Genomic DNA, 24,664 nt, shown 5'->3' with positions numbered 1-24,664 from the left:
AAGTTATTTTTCACAATTGTTTCAAATGTCAGAATTGTACATTTTTTGTATGAAATAAAAAGTACACATTACACTTTTTTAATAATTCATGAGTACAGGTATATCATTTTAGGGATTGAACTGCCTCCAGTTGCCAGCTCTCCTAACTTTAATAAGCAGAATATTCTATTTGAAAGAATTTCAGAAGAAATATGTACTTAAGTACTTATTAGCTTATTCGGCTTTTCTTATTCTCTGTATATACTTATTTCCTTGAACTGTAAACCCTGAATTATGAACCTTGAATTATGTATTTTGCCTTATTTTATGTATTGTTTCCACTGTTTTGCCTTTTTTTATTTTATGTATTATTTCGCTTTTTAGTATTTTACTTTTTATTATTTTTAGTATTGCTATTTAGTATTTAGCCCTATTTTGTATATTACTTTTACTGTTTTATCAGTCACTTAGTTAATTGCTCATATATTGCACTGTACTCATTTATTGTTCACGTTGTGGATGTCTTTTGTAACCACCTATCCATAACTCTGTAAATATGTAACTGAAATTGTTCTTCTCACCCGCAATGCACCCTTCTTCCATCACTGCACTATCGTCTCGTCCAACATTTCTTTGCACTGCCCCCAGAACTCATCTTGAGCACAATATGTATATATAAGTGTGCTATGTTGATCAAGTTATTTCCGTCAGTGGGGCTACCTGGCCAATATGCTAACTATCCAGTGGACAGGCTGCCTCGCTGTCGGTGGAAAGAAAGAAAGTGGATAAAATATAAAGTTACATTTTTGTAACTTTATATTTTCGCACTGCCAGTTTTATTTGCGAATAAAAATGTCTAAAGCAGATAGCATTGCTTGTTTAGATTTCAACAGTAATAAGTTAGATGGAAAATACTTGCGTATTTCGAGAACTGGCCATCCATTCAAAAGACCTATGCAGCATTTGATAATGTAAAAAGGAATCTATGCTTTATGATGAAGCCTTGCATTTCGTCTTTTTTATTTCTCCCAAGAGCCTCGAAGCCCTCAGGAGCTACATTCTTTTGTTGGCCCGGAAGAACCGAAGTGTATGAAAAACTGGGGGGGGGGGAATGAAAACCTTCTCCAGGATATGTTTTCCTAGTAGAGTGCATTGTAACAATTTCGAGTGCATTATAGCGATTAAATTTTAGTTATCGTTATAATTATTAATTTACAGAATGTAAGCGTCAACTTTTTAAGTAAAATATAAAATTAAAAAATAATTACAATATTTTTAATTTTTTAATCTGGGAATTTTCTGATTACAAGGTAACACCTCGAGGCGAAGTTAAAAGTATTTTTAAATTAAAAAATATAACATTGAAGACGTAATTAAGGTTTGAGAAGTTAGGAATCATGAAAAGTAGGCAACAAATATTTTCCTCAAACTACAACAACGTTTATCTTGACAGGACACAAATCTCTTAGCTGAAAATAATATAAAATTTTTGAAAAGGTTTTTTTTTTCGAAGTCTTTAAAACATTTATTTTATATCCTAATTGCGTTTATATCGTACAGAGCTAAAATTATTCAGTGGAATACCTGTGGAATTAACGGTATTATGTAAAAAAAATGTGTATACATTCACGCTTTTATAATGTAATAGTATAAATTTTCATCATGTATTTCCCTATTGCATCTAAAATCCAATTGTATGTTTGTTTAATCTCCGTTGCTCTAAATGAAGAATATACGAGTGCGGTGCATATAACATAGAAGAATAGATCCAGAACGCAATATAGTACATACGCTATGTGGACGGTGAAAGTTTGCATGACGGAGAAAGTCGCCTCAAAATGTTTTTTTCCCCTAAAATTCTTCATATATTTATTTTATTTAACGTTGAAAACGATTTTTTTCTGGATTTTTTGTCTATATCTTCCCTTTATGGGCATAATGGCCCTTCGATCTGACCGACAACAGAAAAATATTTTAAATCCTCGTTTAATATACTGATTTTTTTTCGATCTTTAAAAAATTGCTTCATATTATTTAAAATTAATATCTTTATTACATTTTAACTCTAGCGTATTAAAATATGAGTTTCATGCCATCTTGGAATTTTTACAAATTATACTCGTACTAAGAACAGACCACATTTGAATAAAAAAAGGGACTATAAAGTATTGAATAATGTTTGAGAATGCGTTACATAAAAATGTGTAGGAATACGTTACATAAAAATACGTTAAATAAAAGTTTCCATTCTTCGTGACCCTGCCTGATCACCTCCTAATTACGAGAAAAGTTTTAACGGTAGGATGTCATTATAAAATCACAATTTTTTTTTCGCTTTTGCATTTCCATTTTTTTTTCTTTTTTTTTTACGTAAAATTTACTTTTATTTATTTATTCAATTATCTCATTTTTCTTTGATGGAAAGGAATATTTGCAAAGAATTTAAGCTTACAGTAGAAATTCTTTGCCATTTTATAAGTTTTGTCTCCGTTTTTCTCGGGCTGAATTCTGAATCATTTTATTAATTTAATTTTTTTTTGTCGCCAGATAGAAAGCTGCTAGATGTTTAAAATAATGTAATAAAAATAAATAAATAAAAAAAAATTCGCTCATTTTATAATGTAACCCTAGAAAAAGAGATTACCATTAAAAATTAAAACAAGAGTAGTAAAATGATATTAAAGAGACTAAAAATAAAAAAGGGCTTTTGCCCATTTCAGCAACGTTTGGCTTCAGAAATAGTTTTCATTAATTTCAAGAAAGTTCGTAAAACTTATCTGATGCGTGTATTATGGAATATATATTTTTTGAATTATATCAATTAGTTGCGTAGTTAAAAGGTAAATAACGAGTTAAGCTCTTAAAATGTGTTTCTCTTGCCTTATAATTGCAAAGTTCATTAATAAGTAAGAGACTGATTAAATGTGAAAGAGAAACTGACGAATTTATGCTCTTCTCGGTGGCATCAATCTGAGAATCGACAGGCGCGAAGGCGCGTGGAGATAAATAAATAAATTAAATCATCAGTTAGTTTCCGAATCATAATTGTATTTAAGAGTTTTATTTTGCAAGGGCGTGATTGCAAATATTGAATAAAAACTTTACTCTTCAGATTAAAGATGTAGTAATATAAAAAAAAATTTAATTAAAAAAAATCTGAATGGTTTCAGATTTTAAATTACGTTCAAAGGGGCGTTTTTTAACATTTTGTAAGTTACTTTTATTTATTAAAAATCCCTTTCTTCGTACTTAAACCATAAAATGCAGTTCAAGAGCAATATCGCAAAATAGTTTTAAGTTGAGCATATCTTTAGAATTTCCGATACAGAGTCTCGCGAGCTTTCAAATCCTTGAGTTTGTTAATCACAAATTCGTTAAAGTTTTACAAAATATGAAATCGATGATAAAACAAATTCCAAATTTCAAATTTGGCCTTCCACATGCCCATATTCGCAGTAGGATTACGCCATTCAAAATTCGATAGTTCTATGTACCGTTGTTTTATCACAATGCGAGAAATATACATACATTTTGCAGATTTTTTATTATTTAATTTCTTCAAATATAATGCATGACTCTAACATTTGGTGGCAACAGGTTTAAAAGTGCAACAGACATTTATAGTGAGCTAACGCAAAGTTGTAACACGAAAAGAGTAGTCCTTCTTGGACAAAGCCCCTTAGGACTAATAATATTTTTACTTGCCTAGCCGTATTACGTCTTCTCGTGATTTGAAAGAAAATTAAATTTTCTTTTTAGACAGATTGAAATTTATAGCACGTAATACAAAAAAAAAATAATATGAAAAAAATAAAATTAAAAAAAATATGAAATATGAAATATGAATACGTTTTCAGATTTTATATTACGCCTAATGGGACTTTTTTAACGTTTTGTGTGTTACCTTCGTTTATTAAATATCATGCTCTGTGCACTTTAACCATGAAATTTAATTCGTCAGCAATATTGCAAAATAATTTTAAAATGAGCATATCTTTAGAATTTCCGATATACAGTCTCGCACACTTGGAGATATTTTTTTTTCGTTGAGTGTTGGCAATGCTCGCTTTGAAATCATTGAGTTTGTTAATCAAAAAATCGTTAAAGTGTTGTGAAATATGAAATAAAAAATAAAAAAATTCCAAATTTGGGCTACCAGATGCCATATTCGGTGGAAAGTTATGTTATTCAAAATTTGATGGCTCTAGATACCTTTGTTTCTTCATAATACGAGAAACGTACATACATTTATGAAGATTCTTTATTACTTAATTTCTTTAAATATAACACAGGGCGGTAATACTTGGTGGCAACAGTTTTAAACGTGAACCGATATTTATAGTGAATCAACCTAAAATGCCAAAATGAAATTAATAACCTTTCTGGGCTAACACCCTTTGGATTAATAATGTTTATAAAAGTAAGCTTTTTTTGGAGGAAACGTGCGTGTAAAGTACTATATATGTGCGGAAAATAATTTAAAATGTTATTAATCGTGAAAAAAGTAGTATACTAAAATGTTTCCGTCTCAGTTCGCTTCAACGGATTATAATTAGCTCAGATAAACGAATTCTTTAAGAATAGCGAAAAAATGTTATGCAGAGAGCACAGCGTACGTAAATATATCTATTTATTGCATTCGATACCATTTTATAATTGCTTAAAATATGATTAACATATGAAAACATGATTATTTATGATAACATGGTTATTCATGATAACATGATTATAAATGACGTAATTTTCTTAAAGATTTTACAAAACTGCAAACTAAAATTGAATTTCCTTCGTTTAATATTAAATAATGTCTTATTCTTCAAAAGCAGTTTCCAGTTTATTAATTTCATTATATTCCATTTTTCCAACTGAAGAAGCAATTCCGTCTTGAAAACCACTTTCATAATTTTCTGTGCGAATGTTTCGAAGCGTAAGTGCTATTTGAATATTCATCATTTAAAAGATTTGATTTATATTCATGTCTTTGCGCTTTCCATATTGAGTGACTGAAGGCTATTCTGTTTGTCCAAGTCACTGAAGCTGTGCCCCTATCTACGATTTCTATTCCACCGGATTGCCCAAAGTGCTTCTAGCAGCAAAGATTCCTTCGAGTGAAGATATTCTGTTATCATCGACCCGTAATGAATGCTTTCCTTATCCGGTTTCCTTTCCTGAACAGGATATTCTCTACATTTATCGAATGAACAATATTTATATGCAGCAATATCAATATCAAAATCAATACTTAACACAATTATACTAAAAGGTAAGTCATTTCAGCAGACCTTTAAAAACCTTTAGTATGAAAGCTACGTTTTGGGTTTCCCCCCTATTTGTTTGATTGGTCGATTATGGCAAAGCATACACTACAAATTTAAGGGCAGATCTTCGTATAGGATGTTTTAAGGAAAACTGTCTTGTATTCATGTAAAAACCAAGGAAATATTCCCCCTGTTAGCTTTTTCTACAGAACTGATAATAGTGATTGAGTAGATAAGAACATTAAACTCTGGTAGTTCAGTCCAGGTACATATTCCGGGTAATATGCTGGTTACATGGATGTTTTCTCGGTTTCATCCATGTGTAACGTGAATATAAATCCCGTTCCTTAGAAAGTTCGCTACAAAGGCATAATTTCTTTCAGGCATATAGCCCTCGAGTGTTTTCTGTAATCAAAACAATCTATTTCGTAAGAATTACAATGGAAAATCCAACTAACGCTATTAAAAAGTGTTATTATCTTGGCTTTTGTTGAATTCGAAACGGTACAAAGAGCAACATGCTTTTAAGCGGTTTTATTTAGGTTTATTTCTATATTTATTTTGTTTTGAGAACAACGTTTGAAACTAGTTTTAGATCTTCTCCCAAATTCAAAATTTTGTGATTTTGGTGTTTGCGTGTTTTTTTATGGTAATACAATTTTTTATAACGATTTGTTTTCCATGATATCCATGGTTTACGATAAAATTAACCTCCCCAGAATTTCAGTTCTTACATCATCGCGTAAGTAATGCGTTAAAAGGTAATCTTCCTAACGAATTCATTCAGATTTTCTAATATAAATTATCATTCTTTTAGAGGGCTGCTCCCATTTATAAATTTTAAAACACATTTCAAAAAAGAATTAAAAAATAATTTGAAAGGCTGGAGATTTTAAATTACGTCTAAAGGGGCGTTTTTTAACGTTTTGTGCGTTACCTTTATTTATTAACTATCATGTACTTTGCACTTAAACCATAAAATTCATTTCAACAGCAATGTCGCAAAATAATTTTAAAATGAGCCTATCTTTAGAATTTCCGATACACAGTTCCGCGCTGGAGATAAAAAAAAAGATTTTTTCCCAGTAGAGTGTTGCCATTACTCGCTTTTAAACCATTTTGTTAATCAAAATTTCATTAAAGATTTTACAAAATATGTAATCGATAATAAACCAAATTTCAAATTTGGACTTTCAGATGCTCATATTACAGTAGGATTCAAAATTGGGTGGCTCTAGGTTCCGTTATTTTATCACAATGCGAGAACCGTACATACATTTATGAGATTCTTCATTATTTAAATTTTTCAAATATAATACAGGGCGATAGATTTTCGTGGCAACGATTTGAAAAATGATACGCCGTTTATAGGATCCCAACGCAAAATCGCAAAACGAAAACGATAGTCCTTCAGGGACAAAGCGCCTTTGGACTAAAAATAAACAAAAGCATGAAATAAAAATAATTTCCAATGAACTGAATACAGTCTTACATCATCGGGAATCTTTAAAGAAAGATGATGTAATATGCTTGCTGATCCAAAGGTGGCATGTATCAGACTATCATAAATTGTAGGAATTTCGAAAGGTACTGAATTAATTGCTTCGATGGATACTGTTGTTACAAATCAAACATCACTTGAAATTTCGGTTGCAGTTTACGCTATTAGCTTTAAAAATCGTTTGTTTGGTGCAAGGTAAAGATAGATGCCTTTTTTCCAAGCAGAACGAATTTTATGATTCAGTGTTACTTCGCAACGGATAAATTTGATTGTGATTTCATCTTTCTGCATGGGAAAAACCTCATTTTTATTCTGTACTAAAAGAACGATTTTTAAAAATAACAGGATAAACTGTAACTGAAAGTTGAAACGATATATTACTTACAAAGAGTGTAGGGGTATCCATCGAAATAATTTGATATTAATATCCATTTTGAAATTTCCAGAATTTTTAAAAAATCTGACGCGCACGGCTTGTACGAAAAAAAGGGGGTATAGCTCTATATCCCCCTTTCTACTGTGCCGATTGACAAAATTTAATGTGTGTTTTTCGTGTAGCTCGATTTAGTTTTTCGTGTAGGATATATGTTAATTTTATACAGGGTGATTGTAAATTACTTTTACAGATTAAGAGGGGTGATAGTACTCATCCAGATGAGCAATAATTACCACAGAACATAGTGTCACATTCCACTCTGAGAGGCAGAAAAGAAGAATATTAGAATTCCAATCTAAACTTACAACAGTGTTGGGAGAGCGAATGAACGAGACCAAATGTTTCACAATCAGTTTAGTGACAAACTCACAGAAAGTGCACAAAACGGATAAAACCGAAAAACTTGGCGTTTGAGTGTTAATTAGAGCTGAGACTTTGATGGCTAACACTCAAATGCATATCTTTAGTTGGCAGGGTCACAAAAAGTAATATAATAAACTATCTTTCTCTCCATTCTTCGCAATTTAAAAAAAAGAAAAAAAAAACAGTGGGGTTGCTCAGCCTTTTTTTTGGGGGGGGGGGAATAAAAGTTTTAATCCGTCTGTTTAAGGAACTCCACAATTTTTTGAATTAAATCTAATCTTACACCATCTAATAGAGACGGAAGGATATTTAAAAAAAAAGTTAAGGTCACATGTTTCGTAAGCTAAGTAGGAAGAACGATTCGGAGGCAATGGTTTTCTTCATTAGTTATTTTCAGTTTCTTTGTATTACTAGAAAATAAAAAAATAAATTATAAAAGCATTTTAAGTATTGCGTGAGTTTAGTTAAATGCTCTAAAAATTTGTGCAGTTATTATTATTTAAATTTGACCAGTTATAATGATTTGGAGCTTTATTACTATACCTTCAGTTTCGCTTTTTTCACCAAAATATAAATCACAGTTGGGTAATATTTAAAACTGAGGTTTTTAGATTTTAAGACAGGGCGTTTTTCAAAGCTGCGTCTACATGCTACGTTTCGTACCTGCCAACTTCGATAGTTGTAATTATTCGACTTTGCGTTATTCCGCCGCAGACAATTTGATTTCGACGCTCCGGTTAGAATTAATGAGTTAGCTTACTGTATATTTAAATTATATAGTTTCTGAGTACTATTTCAAGGCTTAAGTTGAATTTCACTATTCCTTTAGTCTCATCGCCAGGAGCCGTGTTTGATTTTGTTAGCAAAAGAACGCGCATATGTTCATCTTCAAAATTCTCTTTAAATCTTTACACGACTTGGTAGTTGTTCCAAATAATTCTTTTTGCGTCTGTTGGGGTTATTGGACTAATTACCAGCTTCAGACCATGTAAAACCTCATAAATCAACGAAGCAGATAATATTTTAGCTGCCATAATATTTTTCATTAAATGAGACTAAAAACAAAATAATGGAACTCTCATACAAACTTTTTAGGAACATAATGTCAAAGAACGATAAAAATGAAAATATAGAAATAATACTTACAAAAGCTTCATTCATTTCGCTTAAAGTTTCTTTGACAATTTTGTTTTCAAAGTAATGGTTTTTAACAAAACCATGATATGATTTTAAGTCATATAAGTCCAAGACAATTATGGCAGATAAAAAATTATATTCGTAAGTGCATTTAATTAAACCCCGTAATATAAATGTTTTTTTAGTTATATGTTTCATTACTGTACATTTTCAGATCTCTTTTCACAGGTCAGTCGATTCAATTACAGAAAACATTAAAATATGTGATCTCAATCATTTATGCAAAGGACAAATATCAGTGTATTTCGGATACTGAAAATTAAAAGTATTTTCAATATGTTTATGAAATATTTAACATACCAAGCGAGCTATTCTTTTGAAAGCACTTTTTATTCGGATATTTTAAATGCATTTTGTATAATTTTTCTTTCTGGCCACACATGAATTAACGTGCAAAGGACGGCACTGTGTTAATAAAGGCCAGATAAATTGCATACACTTACCACTGTTCTGAAAAGCCAAGTAATATCACGAAACTCCAATCCAAAACTGCGGAAATAAGTCGAAGAAAAACGATTCCTATTGTTTTAAAGTTTCTCTCAGTTATAGCTTTATGAGTTTTGGAACTTCAGAAACATTTTGTTCCATTTGTGATGTTCTTTTACTTTGTTTTGAGCAAGCTGGACTGAAGCCAACTCGGAAAACTAAAAAATTCTGGCTAGTGCTTTCTCTGCCATTTCTTCGGAAGATTAACGCCGAAAATTGAAGTACCATCAAAGTTACAAATTTTCTGACCCTCCCTCTCCTATGCAGCTTTTGTAAAGAACTCGGTTAATAATTCAGAACATTAAAGATTTCTTTTTCTATCTGCTTTAATTTTGCTCCTCCATTTGTTATTTTTTGTTGGATAGTTTTGGAACAGAAGTGAAAATTTAACATTTAATGAATTTTTCTATCATAAGACAATACCCAGAAATACGGTTAATGTAACAACTACAGAAATTAATAGTTATCTTTTGTCAGAACCTTCGAAAAGGGACATTTTCCTTAAGCCCTTATGGCACCAACCTTCTTTCTACTTCTAATTCCCATCTCAAATAAAAAATTTCCTAGTTTCATCAAGAGCCTCCCTTTGATCCGGTTGGTTTTACCGCTCCAGCTGATACTATATCACAGTTCAGAAATTCTAACTCTACTCTGATCTGACTTTTTTAAGTGTTGTACTTTTGTAACCTGTGAAATTGCAACAGGGGGAAAAAACGTGCCTTGTTCAGATGTCCTCAAAATGACTACAGTGTTTTCAATATACAAATCCACAAGATAATGTATGTTTCTCACCGCTTTGTTCAAAGTGATAACGAGTATAAAGCGCATGGCTGATTATGATGCTGTTGCGCAAATCTCTGACATTCTAGCACCACTGTAACAAAGCAAACGTCTATTCTTGCGTAACCCTCATGGCGCATCGATTGTACTTTCTTTCTCATTGAGAACTTCTGAATTGTAGTATATATGATAGTCGTTTAGAAAAGGCTTCACAAACTGTTGAGAGTGAGTTCCAGTGTAGAAGAGTTACTACTGTTTCATTGCGAATTAGAAACACTTCTAATCTGTCTAACCAAAATTCCTGCCCGAAAATTATTGGTAAAAAATGAAAGGTATGGGGCCTTTGGAATTACCTAGATTATTTTGGTCTTCCAACGATCATCTAAGAGATTTGATATTCATTATAAACATTTCATTACATTTTCAATTTTAAAGAAGCATAAGAGATTTGTATACCATATCGTTTAACATTACTTTGCTATTTATTTCTTCGCGTAAAAGCAGCAGTTCCCAGTACTGGCAGCGTATCAGATCACACGAATACATAAATGAGTGGACTGAAAATGAATACGCTAAAGCAATGCGAGATAAAAGGTATAATTTCTAAGCTGCGAAATTTTATTAAGCTTAAAAGAACTAATATGAAAACTGCAATGTTACTAATTATATACTAAATACTGCAAACCAATAACAATAGTACTAGTGACAATTGTAGCATGTACCAAATATAATACATCAGTATTACTAATAACGATGCTACAAGTACAACACCAATTGTAATAAATCTGTTAATTCCACACTTAAATCCTGACGCCTAACAAAACAAGGTTCAAGCAAATAAATATTAGTACTTTATTGCAGTATCCATATTTTATTGGGCAGTATTATAATGCGTTCATCAGCATTAATTCCCTCCTTTATACATGCCTTCGTAGTGTAACTGAGAGCATTCTCGACGTGTATTCCAGAGGTGCAAGGTTCGAGGCCTGGCGAGGGTATTGCACATTTTCCACATTTCCTGACATCAAAATAACCTAATGACAATATAATGAAATCAAACAGGAGTTCAAAACTTAACAAAATACTAAAAAACCCCTAATGAAGTCATCAAATTCTGGAATTCAACAGCAGTGCAACTAATAACAAATAATGCCTATATATACAAACATGAAAAAGAGGAAATATGACAACCAGAATAGCTTCGGAAAACATTGACAAAATTTTGCTTTACCTTACACTCGAAGAAATTGGCCATGCCGCTAGCTAGCTCTTTCTTTCCGTGAGTCAAACCTAGATCCAAGCTATCAGTGTTTTTCTACTTTAGTCACTTTATTGTAACATATAATCGATGTCATTATAGCTCAAAAAGAGGTGATTTACTGTTAACATTATTTCGGAATTAGCATCTATATTTTGTCCTAAAATAATGTTCACACACTCAGAACGTTAATAGAATAAAGAAGGGAATCAAATATCCTCATTCGGTGTCTTAATGTAATCCTCTACCCGTGGCAGCACTTTCGTATTATCGCAACTACCTTATCAGACGTCGCCTAGATTTTAGAGAGTGCTGAGCTCTGGCAATCATACACGTAACTATTCTTCAGGCAAGCATGATGATAACTATCCTTCAGTAACACAATGTTGTATTCTAAGTAAGTTGTAATTTTTAAAGACAAATCCTAATATTTTTTGCCTTAAGCCCAGTTTTAAAATATGCGCTTGGGGAATATGGAAGCAAAAGAAAACACTGCGATAAAATTTCTGCAGGAAAAGAGTATTTTCACGAAAAATAGCTGAAAACGAAAATTATGAGATGCGTTGGTATAACAGCCAGCTCGCGATGCCAAGGTGACCGAATTCTGCGATTTTTTTAAGCGAAAGCAGATCGCTGTGTACATGGAGAGAAGAACAGAGGGAAAACTTTACAGAATAATTTCGCGAAAAATATCACCATTTTATTTTTTGAATATATCACATAATCCTTATTTCATAATCAAAATTTTATTTTAAATGGCTAAAATGTCTTTCCTTTTGATATACTGATAATGTTTGCCAACTTAGGATAAGAATCAAAAGTTTGTAGATCTTAGTTTTAACTTTTTAGCTTTAAAAAATCGCCAGACGTATGTGGTTGCGTAGGAAAGAGAAGTTAAAGTTTTTCTTTGGTTTTGTCGGGTAGACATTGAAAGCCTGTTACCCCACACTTTGTCCTCTGGTATTCTCTTGTTACCATATCAACCCTTTTTAGCTGACACATAATTCTTTTCACTTTAAGCTTGCCGGGTAATTTTAGAAATGTTATTCGTGACTGCGAAAAAGTAGCATTAAACCCTGTTCTTCATCTTCTTTTGCACCTTCTACACATTTTCAGTTTTCACTTGAAAATTCATCACATTCCTGAAAGGAAATATGTGCTCACCATGTACTGTATGTACCCTGTTGCTTGCAGCTTGGTGCTGTGTGAAAGAACTAACAATAACAAAATGCGTACATGAAATCATGCTCTCAACAGGCATTGCAGTTTCAAATACAAATGTTGTCCAGACAGGATATCTGTAACTGTTTCGCTGTTTTCAATGTTTGGAATGTGTAAATATCGTTTTAGGAAACGTACTAAAATGAATTATTCAGAATGATTTAGCTTTAGCTAAACTTCATTCTGATTGTCTAAGTTACCGTTTGCAAATTTGAAACGATCCTCGGTTAAAATGCTATGTAAGTGCCCGCCTAATTAGCATTATGTAAGAATCATATGACATGTATTATTTTGAATTGCCTCAGCTTAGAGAAATTTATCATAAACAGCTTATTACTGTTATAAAAGAGAAATCACCAAATTAAATTAGAGTGTTAAAAGACAGTTGCAAATGAAAGTTAGAATTTTCATTCACTTTAGCTTTATATATGAACTTACATTTTTAACCGCAATTTCAGTTGTAAAATTATTAACTAAGCAGCAATAATTGTAAAGATTTACTCCGAGTAGAAATCTAATTTATTTTCTCTCATTCGTCAAAGTACTGCTGACATTGATAGGTAAACATATTTTTTAAATAATAGCATTCCATTGACTGTTATGTTTAAAAGACATTACATTTGGAAATATACAGGATGGTTCAAAATAATTGAGCGTATTTCACATTTGAATTGAGTGCCACAAATAGATCTGATGTGAATGTTATTGAATGTTTAAAATTTTGTTGCCTAAAACTGTTTTAAATTATCTTCCCAAGAAAACAATAAACATTTACCCACCTCATTTTATTCTTTTTTTCTTCAAACATGAAATGCGCCCAATAATTTTTTACCACACTTCATTTTTCTTCAGTTAAAAAGTGATTTTTTTTATCTACAAAATTTCAAACAAACATAGATGTAATAGCCACTACTTTTATTCAGTCTGACAATTGTTATTATAACTTACTGACAAGTTACACGGCAAATCAGATACTTCTGGTCTCATAAATAAAAATAAATTTGGCAATAAATTCCTGTTAGCAGTACTAAATAAATAAATTTGAAAGCTTCGTTAGAAAAACCGTATACATTTTTGTATGACTCTTTGTGCAATGAAATGATGCTGTAGTGTGTTTTAAAATATTTAAAATTAGGCAGTCTGTAAATGAAATTTTGACTAAAGATGGTCTTAATTCCAAAGAAATATATCAACATTCCAAAGTCATATGCTTGGATCATGTATGTTGTGCATTTTCGTTTTTGTCCTACTGAACAGTGAAAGAATGGGTAAAATAATTTGGCATGTGTCAAAAATTCACAGATAATGATGAATATCGACCACTGAAAGCACTGACATAAAAAATATTAATCTTATCTAGGAGGAAATATTATGCGAAATGAGTTTAAAAGTTGTAGAGATAGCAACAAGATTGGATCTATCAGAAACAATAGAATTACACGTTCTACATAATCTTAAGATGAGTATGATCATCTATTTACAGCCCAGATTTAGCTTCAAGTAATTATTATCTGCTCCTAATGCTATAATCTGAGCTTTTTGGAAAGAAATTAATGAGTGAAAATAGAAATTATGAAATATTTTGAGAACCAACATTCAGATTACTTTTTCAAAGATATAGAGTTGTTGATTAAACTATGTGCAAACGTGAATCAAAGAACAAGATCATATTTAAATATATACTAATAAAATTTCTTCCCTTTTATTTACATGCATATCAGGTTGGAAACATTTGGATCTACCAGACATAATCTAATGACATTCAATAAACTTTTTTTAACTGTGGCTGTCATTACTTGACTAATCTTTTGTTACGTATTTTTAATATAAATTATTTCAATAAAAAATTAATGAATGTTTGCGACAAAAAAAAAATAAATAAATAAATACAACTTCTGTTATAAACATGATTGCGTGTCAGCAGTGCGTATTCTGAAATATTTAGCAGCGAAAATGTAATGTCATTTCTTTGTTGCTATTAATTTAAAAACAGAACTTGAAATTTAAAATGATGCTTAAATATCATTCGAAAGAGATTTAATAATTTCTCTCTCACTCATTTATCTTTCATTCCTCGTATTTTCTCTTTTCATTCTTTCATTTATCAATACATGTAGACTACAGAAAGCGTTGTTTAAATGAAATTCGATGAGGAGAAAGATAAGTACTATTATTCTTTAGGAACACATTAAGTATAGTCTTTTTCAGTTACATTTGATTTACATTCTTAAGCAAAACGTTAATAATGTTCTTCTACAGTTAAAACTGATTTGCAAGAAACTTTTCCTAGTAGATAGCGAAAAATTGCTAGAAGTAATTCCATGCCCGAAAGACTAAGGATCTAGAAGACTTAGCACGCTTAACAAATATTTAAGCTAGTATTTTTTTAAATTTGAATAATAATCCAATTTTACTTCCATCCAATTTTAATCCGTATCTAAAAGATAGGTCTCATATAAAAAGAAATTCATCATTTCAACCTATTTTGATTGTCAGAAACACGGAGAATCGGGCAATTTCTCTCTAAACATATTCCTTCCTTCACTGGTAAATTTAGAGTGGAGGCATTTCGTTCTCATCTTGCTGGGCGAGCCCTCGCTCACAGTCACGTGGGTACACCTCTTTTCCTTTCCTACCATTACCCATCATTCACTGCGCGCGCCCGCAACTCAAAGCACGCCGTTGTCAAAAAGTCCGGCTGTACTTTACCAACGGAAAAACTCCGAAAAACAGGGCGGTAAGGGGTGCACCCTGGTGGCCGGCGAGTGACATTATCTCTGTTGTTGGCTCTTTCTCTATGGAGATGGGCGAAGCGATGACTTCGACGACCACAGCCGGGTATGATTAAAGTGAATGACTTGGAGACCATGTGGAAATACAGACCCATCCGGCAACTCGGTCATGTCTGGACTTTCCACTCCGAGGTCCGGCGGAGGGGGTGGCGAGATCCGCGTCGCGTTCATAGAGTTGTTCGATCTAGGAGGACGTTTCGATGCCAAGCGAAAGAGAAAATCCAGAAACAACAATGATGCTTCCTACGAGGAGGAGAGCGATTTTAGGAGGCGGAATTCCAGTTCCAGCGCGAAAGTCAGTTTGTTACAGGGAAGTCGAAGCAAGAAAGACAGACAGAAAGACGCGGCTTGCCGCAAAAAACAACAGTACGTGAACAATTTCTTAGAGAGGCCAAGGGGGTGGAAAGCAGTGACCTATCATCTATCCTTGTAAGTTTTTTTCTTTTTTTTTTAAATTTTCTCCACCGTGCTTGTGACAAGTTTGGCAAATCGGACAATTAAGAATGAGAAATGCAAAACTACAAAAACGTTTTAAGTTCAGTTTAATTCTTTAAACAGCATTTTTAATATTTTAATAATTCATTTGAAACTTCTTAAATATAGTAGCTTAAAAGTAGTAAACACAAAGTTTTTCTTGTACCAATTTTAACCTAAAACTAGTAGCACGAGAAACAACAGTATGCAGCGTACACGCCAAAATAACCGTAAAAAAAAGGAACGCTGTGGTCGGATATTTTTAGGATATTTTTAGAATGTTCTGAACACCGCTGTACGCTGTATTACTTATAAATATATGACTGCAATTTACTAGTTGTATTAGTTTGCTTTAAATCTGTTTCTCGAAGTTTAATAAAAATTTATCCATTAAGTGCTTAAATTTGCAGGTTAGCGATAAATCTATTTGATGAAAAATGTTAAAATGATTAAATACTAAAAAAATAAAAGAAGGATATTTAAATTGAAATATATGAAGTGATATGTTTATATGGTCATCTAACTTTTATTTTTGGTTAGAAAATTAATGGCGATGCTAAAATGATGAGGAAAAAAATTGAGTCTCTTTCATCTTTATTGAGGTTTTTTTTTTATCAAAATTCATTTTATGCATTACGTATTTTGTATTCTAACACCAGATGAAAGAGATGTTTATAATAACGCCTTGATAGTTTACCTGGTAATGAAAGAACAGGTGTGGCTACGAGGTATATAAATTTCTAAATAATAAAAGGATTTTTTTGTAAACGATGAATGAGAATAAGCTGGAGAAGCACTTCAATGGGTTTTTCTGTGGCAACAGAAAATTTAAGTAATAATATGTATTAAAAAGCCCAATTCTTTTAAAAAGGTATTAAAAAGCCAAATATTTTGCTTCTGAAATAAAACAAATTTGTTCTGTGCCAATGCATAAAAACTGAATCACTGCTCTTAAAAATAAATTTAAAATTCATCTTAAATTTATTAAATAAAAAATATCAAAATAATGGATTTAAGAAAAAAGGGAGAATTTTCCAATCTGTTGCATATGACTTCCTTAATTTGTTTTTTATTGTGAATGCGGTTAGAGTTAAACTTTGAAATTATTTCCTTAGAGGTAAAAGACACGTGTTTTGTTCATCACACATAACAGCATAAAATAATACTTGTTGCAAAATGTTATTAAAGGTACGTATGAATTCACATTTTCAACAATTAACATGTTAAATGCCCGTTATGAACAACGGACTTCGTTTATTTTTCGCAATCTCACGAATTCAGAATTGTTTCTCCCTGTATTGAATAAGCATTGATTTCAAGAGTAAAAACTTTCCGCATTAAAACAATTTTCAATCTGATCCGGAATCAGCTCCCAGCTAAACATTTCCCAGCTAAAAGTTTAACTTGTATCGATGTATCATAAATATACATACTTTTACTTTATGATACATACCTGTATCATAAAGCATGAATCATACAGTCAATCAAAATTTATTTTTAGTGAGAAGAAATGTCCACTCTCGTATATGTTTATGACAAGTAAAATAATGACATTTTTGCACTGTATTTTCATTTTTGTCCAATTCTGTACTTTTTTACAATCAGAAATATCTACTTCATGCATACCTGCGATATATATACTAGAATTCTAAAGCTTCCAAATTCTTTAAATTAAACTTATATAAAATACAGATCAATGAAAAATCACATAGTCATTATTTCATTGCCTCAAGAAAGAGAAATCCTGCAATTTAAAAATATACAGCTTTATACTTCAGAAGCAGCTTGAAACATTCAAACTTCAGAAATATAAAAACATTAAAACTTTGAAAAATTTTACAAAAATTTATTTATTTAAAGGGAAAGCACATATTGCAGTTGTTAACTAATGAAACTAAATGTTTACTTCTTTATCTGTATTATTAAATAATGATAGATCATTAGATAAATAATGACGGACTCTTCCTAACGCTAACGTCACTTACTTACCCAAGTGGGAAAAACGAAGACACAAAGGGCTTAATTTGATTTGTTTTCGTTTGGTTTACTTGATTATTGCAAAGGTTTAAGGAGAGGGATGCCTTCGTAGTGGACTTCCGATTACGTTTTAGCTTAAATTGTTCTAAAGAGATATCATCTTTCTTCGAGTAAATCTTTAGTTTCAGACAAAGGACTGTAGCTTCAAAATATAATATATGTATGTCATTAAGAAAAATCGGAAAGTTTCCAAATTTTAACAGTCACTCAAAAGGGTTTGTTTACTTTTTCTCTCAGCTCCCAGTCTACCAATCTGTTTTTGCACTAATTCCTGCTAACCCCTTTTTTTTGTCTTTTTAACTTTATTATTAAGAATCATTCACTCACAATTCAACAGCAAAATCACAAAATTTTTAAAAGCAACATAGAATTCCTGATGCAGTATTGACTTACTTTTTTTTTTTTTTTTTTTTTTTTTTTTTTTTTTTTTTACAGTCTTCTCAGTTCATCATATAAATCTGTAGTTTTCGTAGTAAGATGGCTTACGAAACGTTTTTTTTTTTGTCCTTTTATTATTAACTTTTAAATGTTAAACTTATTTATTAAATATCACATTCTTCGCACCTACGCCATAAAATTCGATTCAACAACAAAACTAAAAAATATTAAAAAAAACAGAATATCTTTAAAATTCTGAATAGAGAGTTAGAGGTTGCCATACATAGTTTCATATTCACTGTATTATTTCCTCAAAATATAGCCTCTGCTGTGTCGTCAACTGCCTAAAATAGTTATCATATAAAATATATGAAACTTTCAAAGAGTAGTTAGTGTAGTTTCATTGTTTCCAGCTAGCCAAATTTTATAAAAATATTTAATCATTTTAATAATAAACTATTCATTTTTTGATTGTAAAGTATTTAAAATATATATTGTTTTTAATGAGTTCGCCTAGGATAATTTCACCGGTTCCGTAGCAGTTACTAAAAATAGAGATGAGCATAGATTAAAATCGCTTAGTTTGAAAATCAATAACGGGCAGATAAAATCTAATGAAATAATTAAATATGTTACGCTTTGTCCAACTGAGCATAGTGGCACATGGAAGATAAAAATATTTTATTTTGTATTTTGGACAGTGGCAACATATTTCTTAAATTTGCCGAATTTGATGATCAAATTCATACATAGAGCAATAATATTAAATGGAATATGCTTTAAATCTCAAACACATATTTTTTAATCCTAAAAGGTTTTGTGGTATCGACTATAAGAATTCCAAGCAAAATTAATCTACAGTTTGTTTTGAATTTAAACATTTTTATTTTGAGTTCTTGCTCATCAAGCAATGAAATCTGGTTTTACCTTTTGATTTGTATATATTCCACAGTTGAAATCTTGCGCTGCTTGTAATTGTATCCACCGCTTTTAACTTTTTATAAGTAATTAATCATGAAGAAGCGTCTCATTAATGATAATTTGATAATTTATGAAAATTATTCAAGGTATTTTACAACTTTTTCTCTTTCGAGTCAAATATTAAATATCGTTAATTTATTATGTATTAAAATTTAAGTAGATGTGCACAGATAAAATTAATAAATTGAAATAAATATGTAGTTTTTGATTACCCGCAACTACGATTTTAAGATTCGGAAAAACAGCTCTATTTTTAGTACATTTTTCAATGCAATCTTCCGCATACACATAGTGCATGCCGAAGTTGCCTGCTGCAATCTATGTATGCCTAGTGCATGCACTTAGTGCATATATGGATTTTCACGCTTTATATTTACCTGAACAGTAATTAACCGGTTGTAAAAATATAAATACCGGTCATGTACGTTTCTATTCCTCCAATAAGATTTCTTTTCTTTCGTACAGTCTCATAAACAAAAGTTTCTAATCTGTTCGTAAAGTTGCCAATGAGTTGGGAAATATTCTTAAAGATGCGGTTAATCAGAAAGCGTCAATAAAGCGTACCACAAATTATCGAACTTTCTTTAAAACTTGAATTTTGCCTAAAATTATTTTTTTAACATACACATGTGCTAAATAGAATAAAATGACTCATATATTAGGAAGTGTTTAAATTTTTTTATGTAGTTTTCATAACACATGTGCTAAATAGAATAAAATAACTCATATATTAGGAACTGTTTAAATTTTTTTATGTAGTTTTCATTAAATTATATGTATTTATTGTACATCGTTTGCAGGTTTCAGCAGTTTTAACGATGCAACATAAAATAGGTCTTAAAAACTATTTTTGACGTCACTGATAGTCAGATTTGAAATAACAATGTACACTCCGAATACAAAAATAACAATTATGATAACAGTCGTTATGTTTTTTGCCACTCTCATAGCTGTTCCCAATTTTCTAGCTGGAATAAGATGGATTGGATGGATTATTCAATTATGGCAAAGCACACGAGGGCTATCTGCCTAAGGGGAGAGATGCCTTCGTGGAGGACTTTCTAAGGGAAACTGGCTCGTATACATGTTACACATGGGAAAAACCACGAAAACGACCATGCAGCCAGCCCGTTCGCGGGATTCGAACCTCGGACTGAACTAGCAGTGTTCAGCGTCTTTACCGCTTGGCCGCTGGTGGGCCATAGCTGGAATAAGATTTTATTGCACAATGTGCGATTCTTATTGTTTCTAAATCTGAAGTCGAAATGCAAATAACTTTCGCTGTGCAGAGTGGAAACACTCCATCGAGTTTGTCAATAAACATTTCATTACATTCGCACAAAATATAAATTGAATGAAACACAAATTCAGTATTCAGTCTTTCAGGTGTATCTGTTCGAGTGGAGGATTAAGTGAATTAAAATTTGGTGTCACCGTTTTCTTATAAATGAGGGAAACATACATACATACATAAAGATTCTTCTTTAGTTAGTAATATAGAATGGTCCTGAAAATAGAGCCATTTTCAGGACCATTCAAAATTCTGCAGAAATGAAATGAGTTAATATGAATTTGATTTTTACCGTAGTAAATTTCAGTTTTAAAAATTTAATTTAAAGTATTTTTAAGTCATTTGGTGCCTATTGCATTGTAATTATATTTAGATGGTTTTGTAGTTTGACTACTGACATTTAATATGGTTTAGCAGTGAGAAACTTGAAATAATTACAAATGACAAGTTATTCTTCAGCTTCTCGGCCATGAATTTATATTCTCATAGGAAGAAAGAGGGGGAAAACAATAAGTAATAATAAGTACTTATTGCTGATTTAGAAACATACGAAACTTTTTAAGAGAAACCAATAAGGAGAAAAAACTCTTTATTGCTTTATCGTGAAAAGTTTCGTATGTTTCTAAATTTAATTTTATTAAAAAATATTTGTCGCTTTTGTGGAACGGATTTCAAATTTTAAACCTTCATTCATGTACCTAAAAAGGTAGACAGTTTTAAAACTTGTAAATTTATTACCAGTTCTGACTCCCAATTACACTATTGTAAAACTCTAATTGACATTTTTTTGGTTCCTTTTTTGTAAAGAAAGAATTTTTTTGTATTTAAAAATGCTAGGATGAAGATATCATGTAATCAGGATTCTTTGATATGTATCTCGTGAAGATGCAGTAGGCGATCGATTACGTTTCGCTATGAAATGGTTGTGCCTTTAATTAAATATAACTTCTGGTAAATTCTCCAATTGATGTATAAGTTACTTATAGCTATGTCTGAATAAGAAAACAGATATGCATTAGGGATATAAAAGAGGCTTTTATTAAGAACTCAAATAAGTCTAACAGAAGTCAGTCCTAGTGCTTACAAACTCAGCCAGCATTTATGACCAGAAATCAAAAGTAAGGAATTGAAATTAAAATCCAAGTCTTAATTAGCCAAAGGCTACCTAGAAAACATTAAACGCGCAAGTTGTTTCTAACCTACACCGGCGTGACAGCATAATCTGCAAGAATAAAGCAACGCCGTAGACAGAAAGGCCAACGTCGAATGTCAACTAACAACGAGGCCTTCAGAAAGCGAAACACGCTCTAAGATACTCTCAAACCCTTGTATAAATAAACGCGAACCTAAATTTGCATTTTGGCAGGAAAATGTCAAGATGTAAGTGAACCTTACAAGCCATTTATTTGCATTTAAAATTATAAATGAACTTTCATTTATACACTACTAGCGGAAGTATCCGATGCCAGTTAAGTTAGATTGAAAGTAATGCATTTAACAACGGTACCACTGTAATCCTTTTCTAATATGTAATAATATAATAATTTTCTAATAATAACGATGCAAAAAGCACGATTCATAGTCATATATTTTTCAGTCTGATGCGATATGGAACCCACATAAAAATTTTCGATAGAAAAATTCGACTAATTCTGTCTCATTATATCAGCAACAATGGCATGCAGTTTTTAATGATTTTCGTCTTTCTAATCAAATGGTCGTAAAATCTCAAGTTCCAACCAAACTTTCACCTATATTAAATTTTAGTCGATTAAACGTGGCAAAAAAATTATCATAATTGATCAGAAATCAATAACGCGAACAAACAAACAAACATACAAACAGACAGACATTCTTCTTTATGTGTACATATTTTGTAAAACTTACAAATTTTTGATTAAGAAACTCTACAATTTGAAAGCGAGTCTAATTACACTTTTCGAAATAAAGCGTTTTTATCTCCAACGCGCGAGGGTGTTGCCATTCGGAAAAATTAGTGCGAAAATGAGCGCTTTCAAAGTTTTTAATTAGTATTTCGGCTGATTAAAGTCGTACGAAGATGGAAATAGTCGAAATGGCTTCCCACAAATTTTTAGAATCGAGCATAATATAGTTAATGTTTGGCAATGCTATTTTTATTTCATCGTAAAACTTAGAAATTTTTTATTAACAAACTCTAGGAATTGAAAGCGAGCAATGGCAACGACTTTCGAAATAAAGCAGATCTTCAGCTTGCTAGACTGATGCCACTCGGAAAAAATGAGGGCGAAAATGATAGTTTTCTGAGTTCTTAATTAATATCTCTGATTTTAGACACTTTTTTTTTGGAAAAAAAACGACCTTTTCCAGAACACAGTAAAGAATCGTAGAACGTTTGGCGACAATAGCTATAGTAGTGATTGAGTTATTGGGGACAAACACACGAAATTTCTTCTTTATATATATTAATCTTCCATTTTAAGCCTAAAGATAGAAATTTACTGGTAACAAATCTTTAATTTTCACAGTATTCTTGCGCTAATCTCAATTCGTGGCCTAAAATAATTTGATTGTGTAGATGCTCTCTGGTTCTTCTCATGCGTTGGAAACAATGTGTTATAATATAATGTGTAAATATGAGGCAGTTATAGTTTAGAGTAGCAAAGTGTTAATGAGTAAAACACATATCACTGGCAGTTTGTTTCGTTTCGACTATCAGCAATTTAATGAGATAGCGCGACGAGTTTTCGTATTATATTTCTTTGCCTTTCTGATAAATTCTATTGGTTTGCAGATAAACTGATTAACTACGTAAAATTATTTATTTTTCTGTCATGTATCGTACATAAACTTGAATACAGTCGTCGACAAGTAACAGTTCTTTGATATGCATATAATCCTTGCGTGCTTAGGAGTAATCAACTAACCGGCCAGTTTTAACTTATATGAATATACCAACTTTCGAAAACCATTTAATGCTTGTCAATACCTGATATATTTCCATTAAATTACTGGTTTTCGATATCTCTACTTCGTAATTTACATCTAAGTTCTAGTAGTTTAGAAGAAAACTAGCATGAAGAGAAGTCATTACGACTAAGAAGCTGGTAAATTTTTGCAACTAAAATATCTTTGGAAGAAACGGGAAATGTTCAAATGTTGCAAATGAGTTCGATCATAATATTTCTGCAAAATTTATAACTTAATTACTACATTAATTTTAAAGTCGTAATGACACATATTTTTATTGGTTTACATAAATATGCGTCTTTAAATTATTCGGTATACTTATCATTTTGAACATTATGCCTTACGGTTTGTTTTTTCACAAAATTGCATAAACAGTGTGATATTTGATGCACGTTAAATTCTACAGATATTATGTAAGGAAATTGTTTACGATCCGTATGCATTAATAACGACGTGTGTTTTATAAATTTCACATCCAGTAGGAAAATGCATATCTGGAAAATTCCACCATTCGAAAACATATTGCAACATGCAGTTCGTTACATCTTCGAGCTCAGAAAGAAATGTTCATAATTAATACTAAATATTTTAATTGCATTTTTATAAAATGGATTTAATTGGTGGCATCGCTTCTATTAACTGCTGTGAAGTTTTGAAGTTTGCGCTTTGGAAACAAAGGCTGCGTTTTGGCAGAGAAGTCTTAGTATGCACTTGCTTTGGTACCTCATGTAATAGCTACAAAAGTCTGTATTGTTTAATGCAGTCAATATCATCTGAAGTTACTTCCAAGAGTGCCATCATCTGCCATTTATGCAGTTATGTGATTGTTGTTTCTATGAAAACAAAGTATAGGAAGTGATGAATTTTGGGAGAGAAATTTGTTGTGATTATAAGCACAGTTACATAGTTAGTCTTTCTTTTGATCCCCTTACAGTTACTTCGCTGCCCAGAATGACCACCACGTAATTGCTGTAACATTCTCTGTTTCCTGTAATGGCAATGTCCAGATTCTTTGCCATTGGTGTAAGCTTGTCTAACCCTCCACTTGTAGAGCCAGGTATCATAAAATGTCTGCAGCTACTAAACATTAAGAGATACCTTTCTTTGTGGGACGTCTTAATACTTCGCATAACAACAGCAGTAGGGCTTTTACTGTCTTGAATTGTTATTGTCCTTTACTTTCGTATAAGTTTTCTTTTGTACTCTTTCTTTGAAAGTTCCTAAACTTTTGGTTAAACTGAAGAACTTTCAAATTATAGGAGTTTCGCCAGTGATCAGTGTTA

The 24,664-nt window shown here is 31.5% G+C and overlaps 1 protein-coding gene across 1 annotated transcript in view; it reads left to right on the top strand.

Annotated features, from left to right (window-relative positions):
- The first annotated feature begins 15,152 nt into the window (after positions 1 to 15,152).
- LOC118195250 (potassium voltage-gated channel subfamily KQT member 1-like) overlaps positions 15,153 to 24,664 on the top strand; it is a 383,599-nt gene continuing 374,087 nt past the window's right edge. Inside the window, exon 1 of the mRNA XM_085814315.1 lies at positions 15,153 to 15,700. Within this exon, the coding sequence (XP_085670441.1) occupies positions 15,333 to 15,700 (368 nt within the window). The 5' untranslated portion in view covers positions 15,153 to 15,332. The remainder of the gene's footprint in view (positions 15,701 to 24,664) is intronic.

The sequence above is a fragment of the Stegodyphus dumicola genome, chromosome 1 (genome assembly GCF_044657685.1).
Source record: "Stegodyphus dumicola isolate Sdum_Otavi_A_Nest chromosome 1, ASM4465768v1".
Taxonomy (NCBI): domain Eukaryota; kingdom Metazoa; phylum Arthropoda; class Arachnida; order Araneae; family Eresidae; genus Stegodyphus; species Stegodyphus dumicola.
This window is presented reverse-complemented; position numbering and strand designations above follow the sequence as displayed.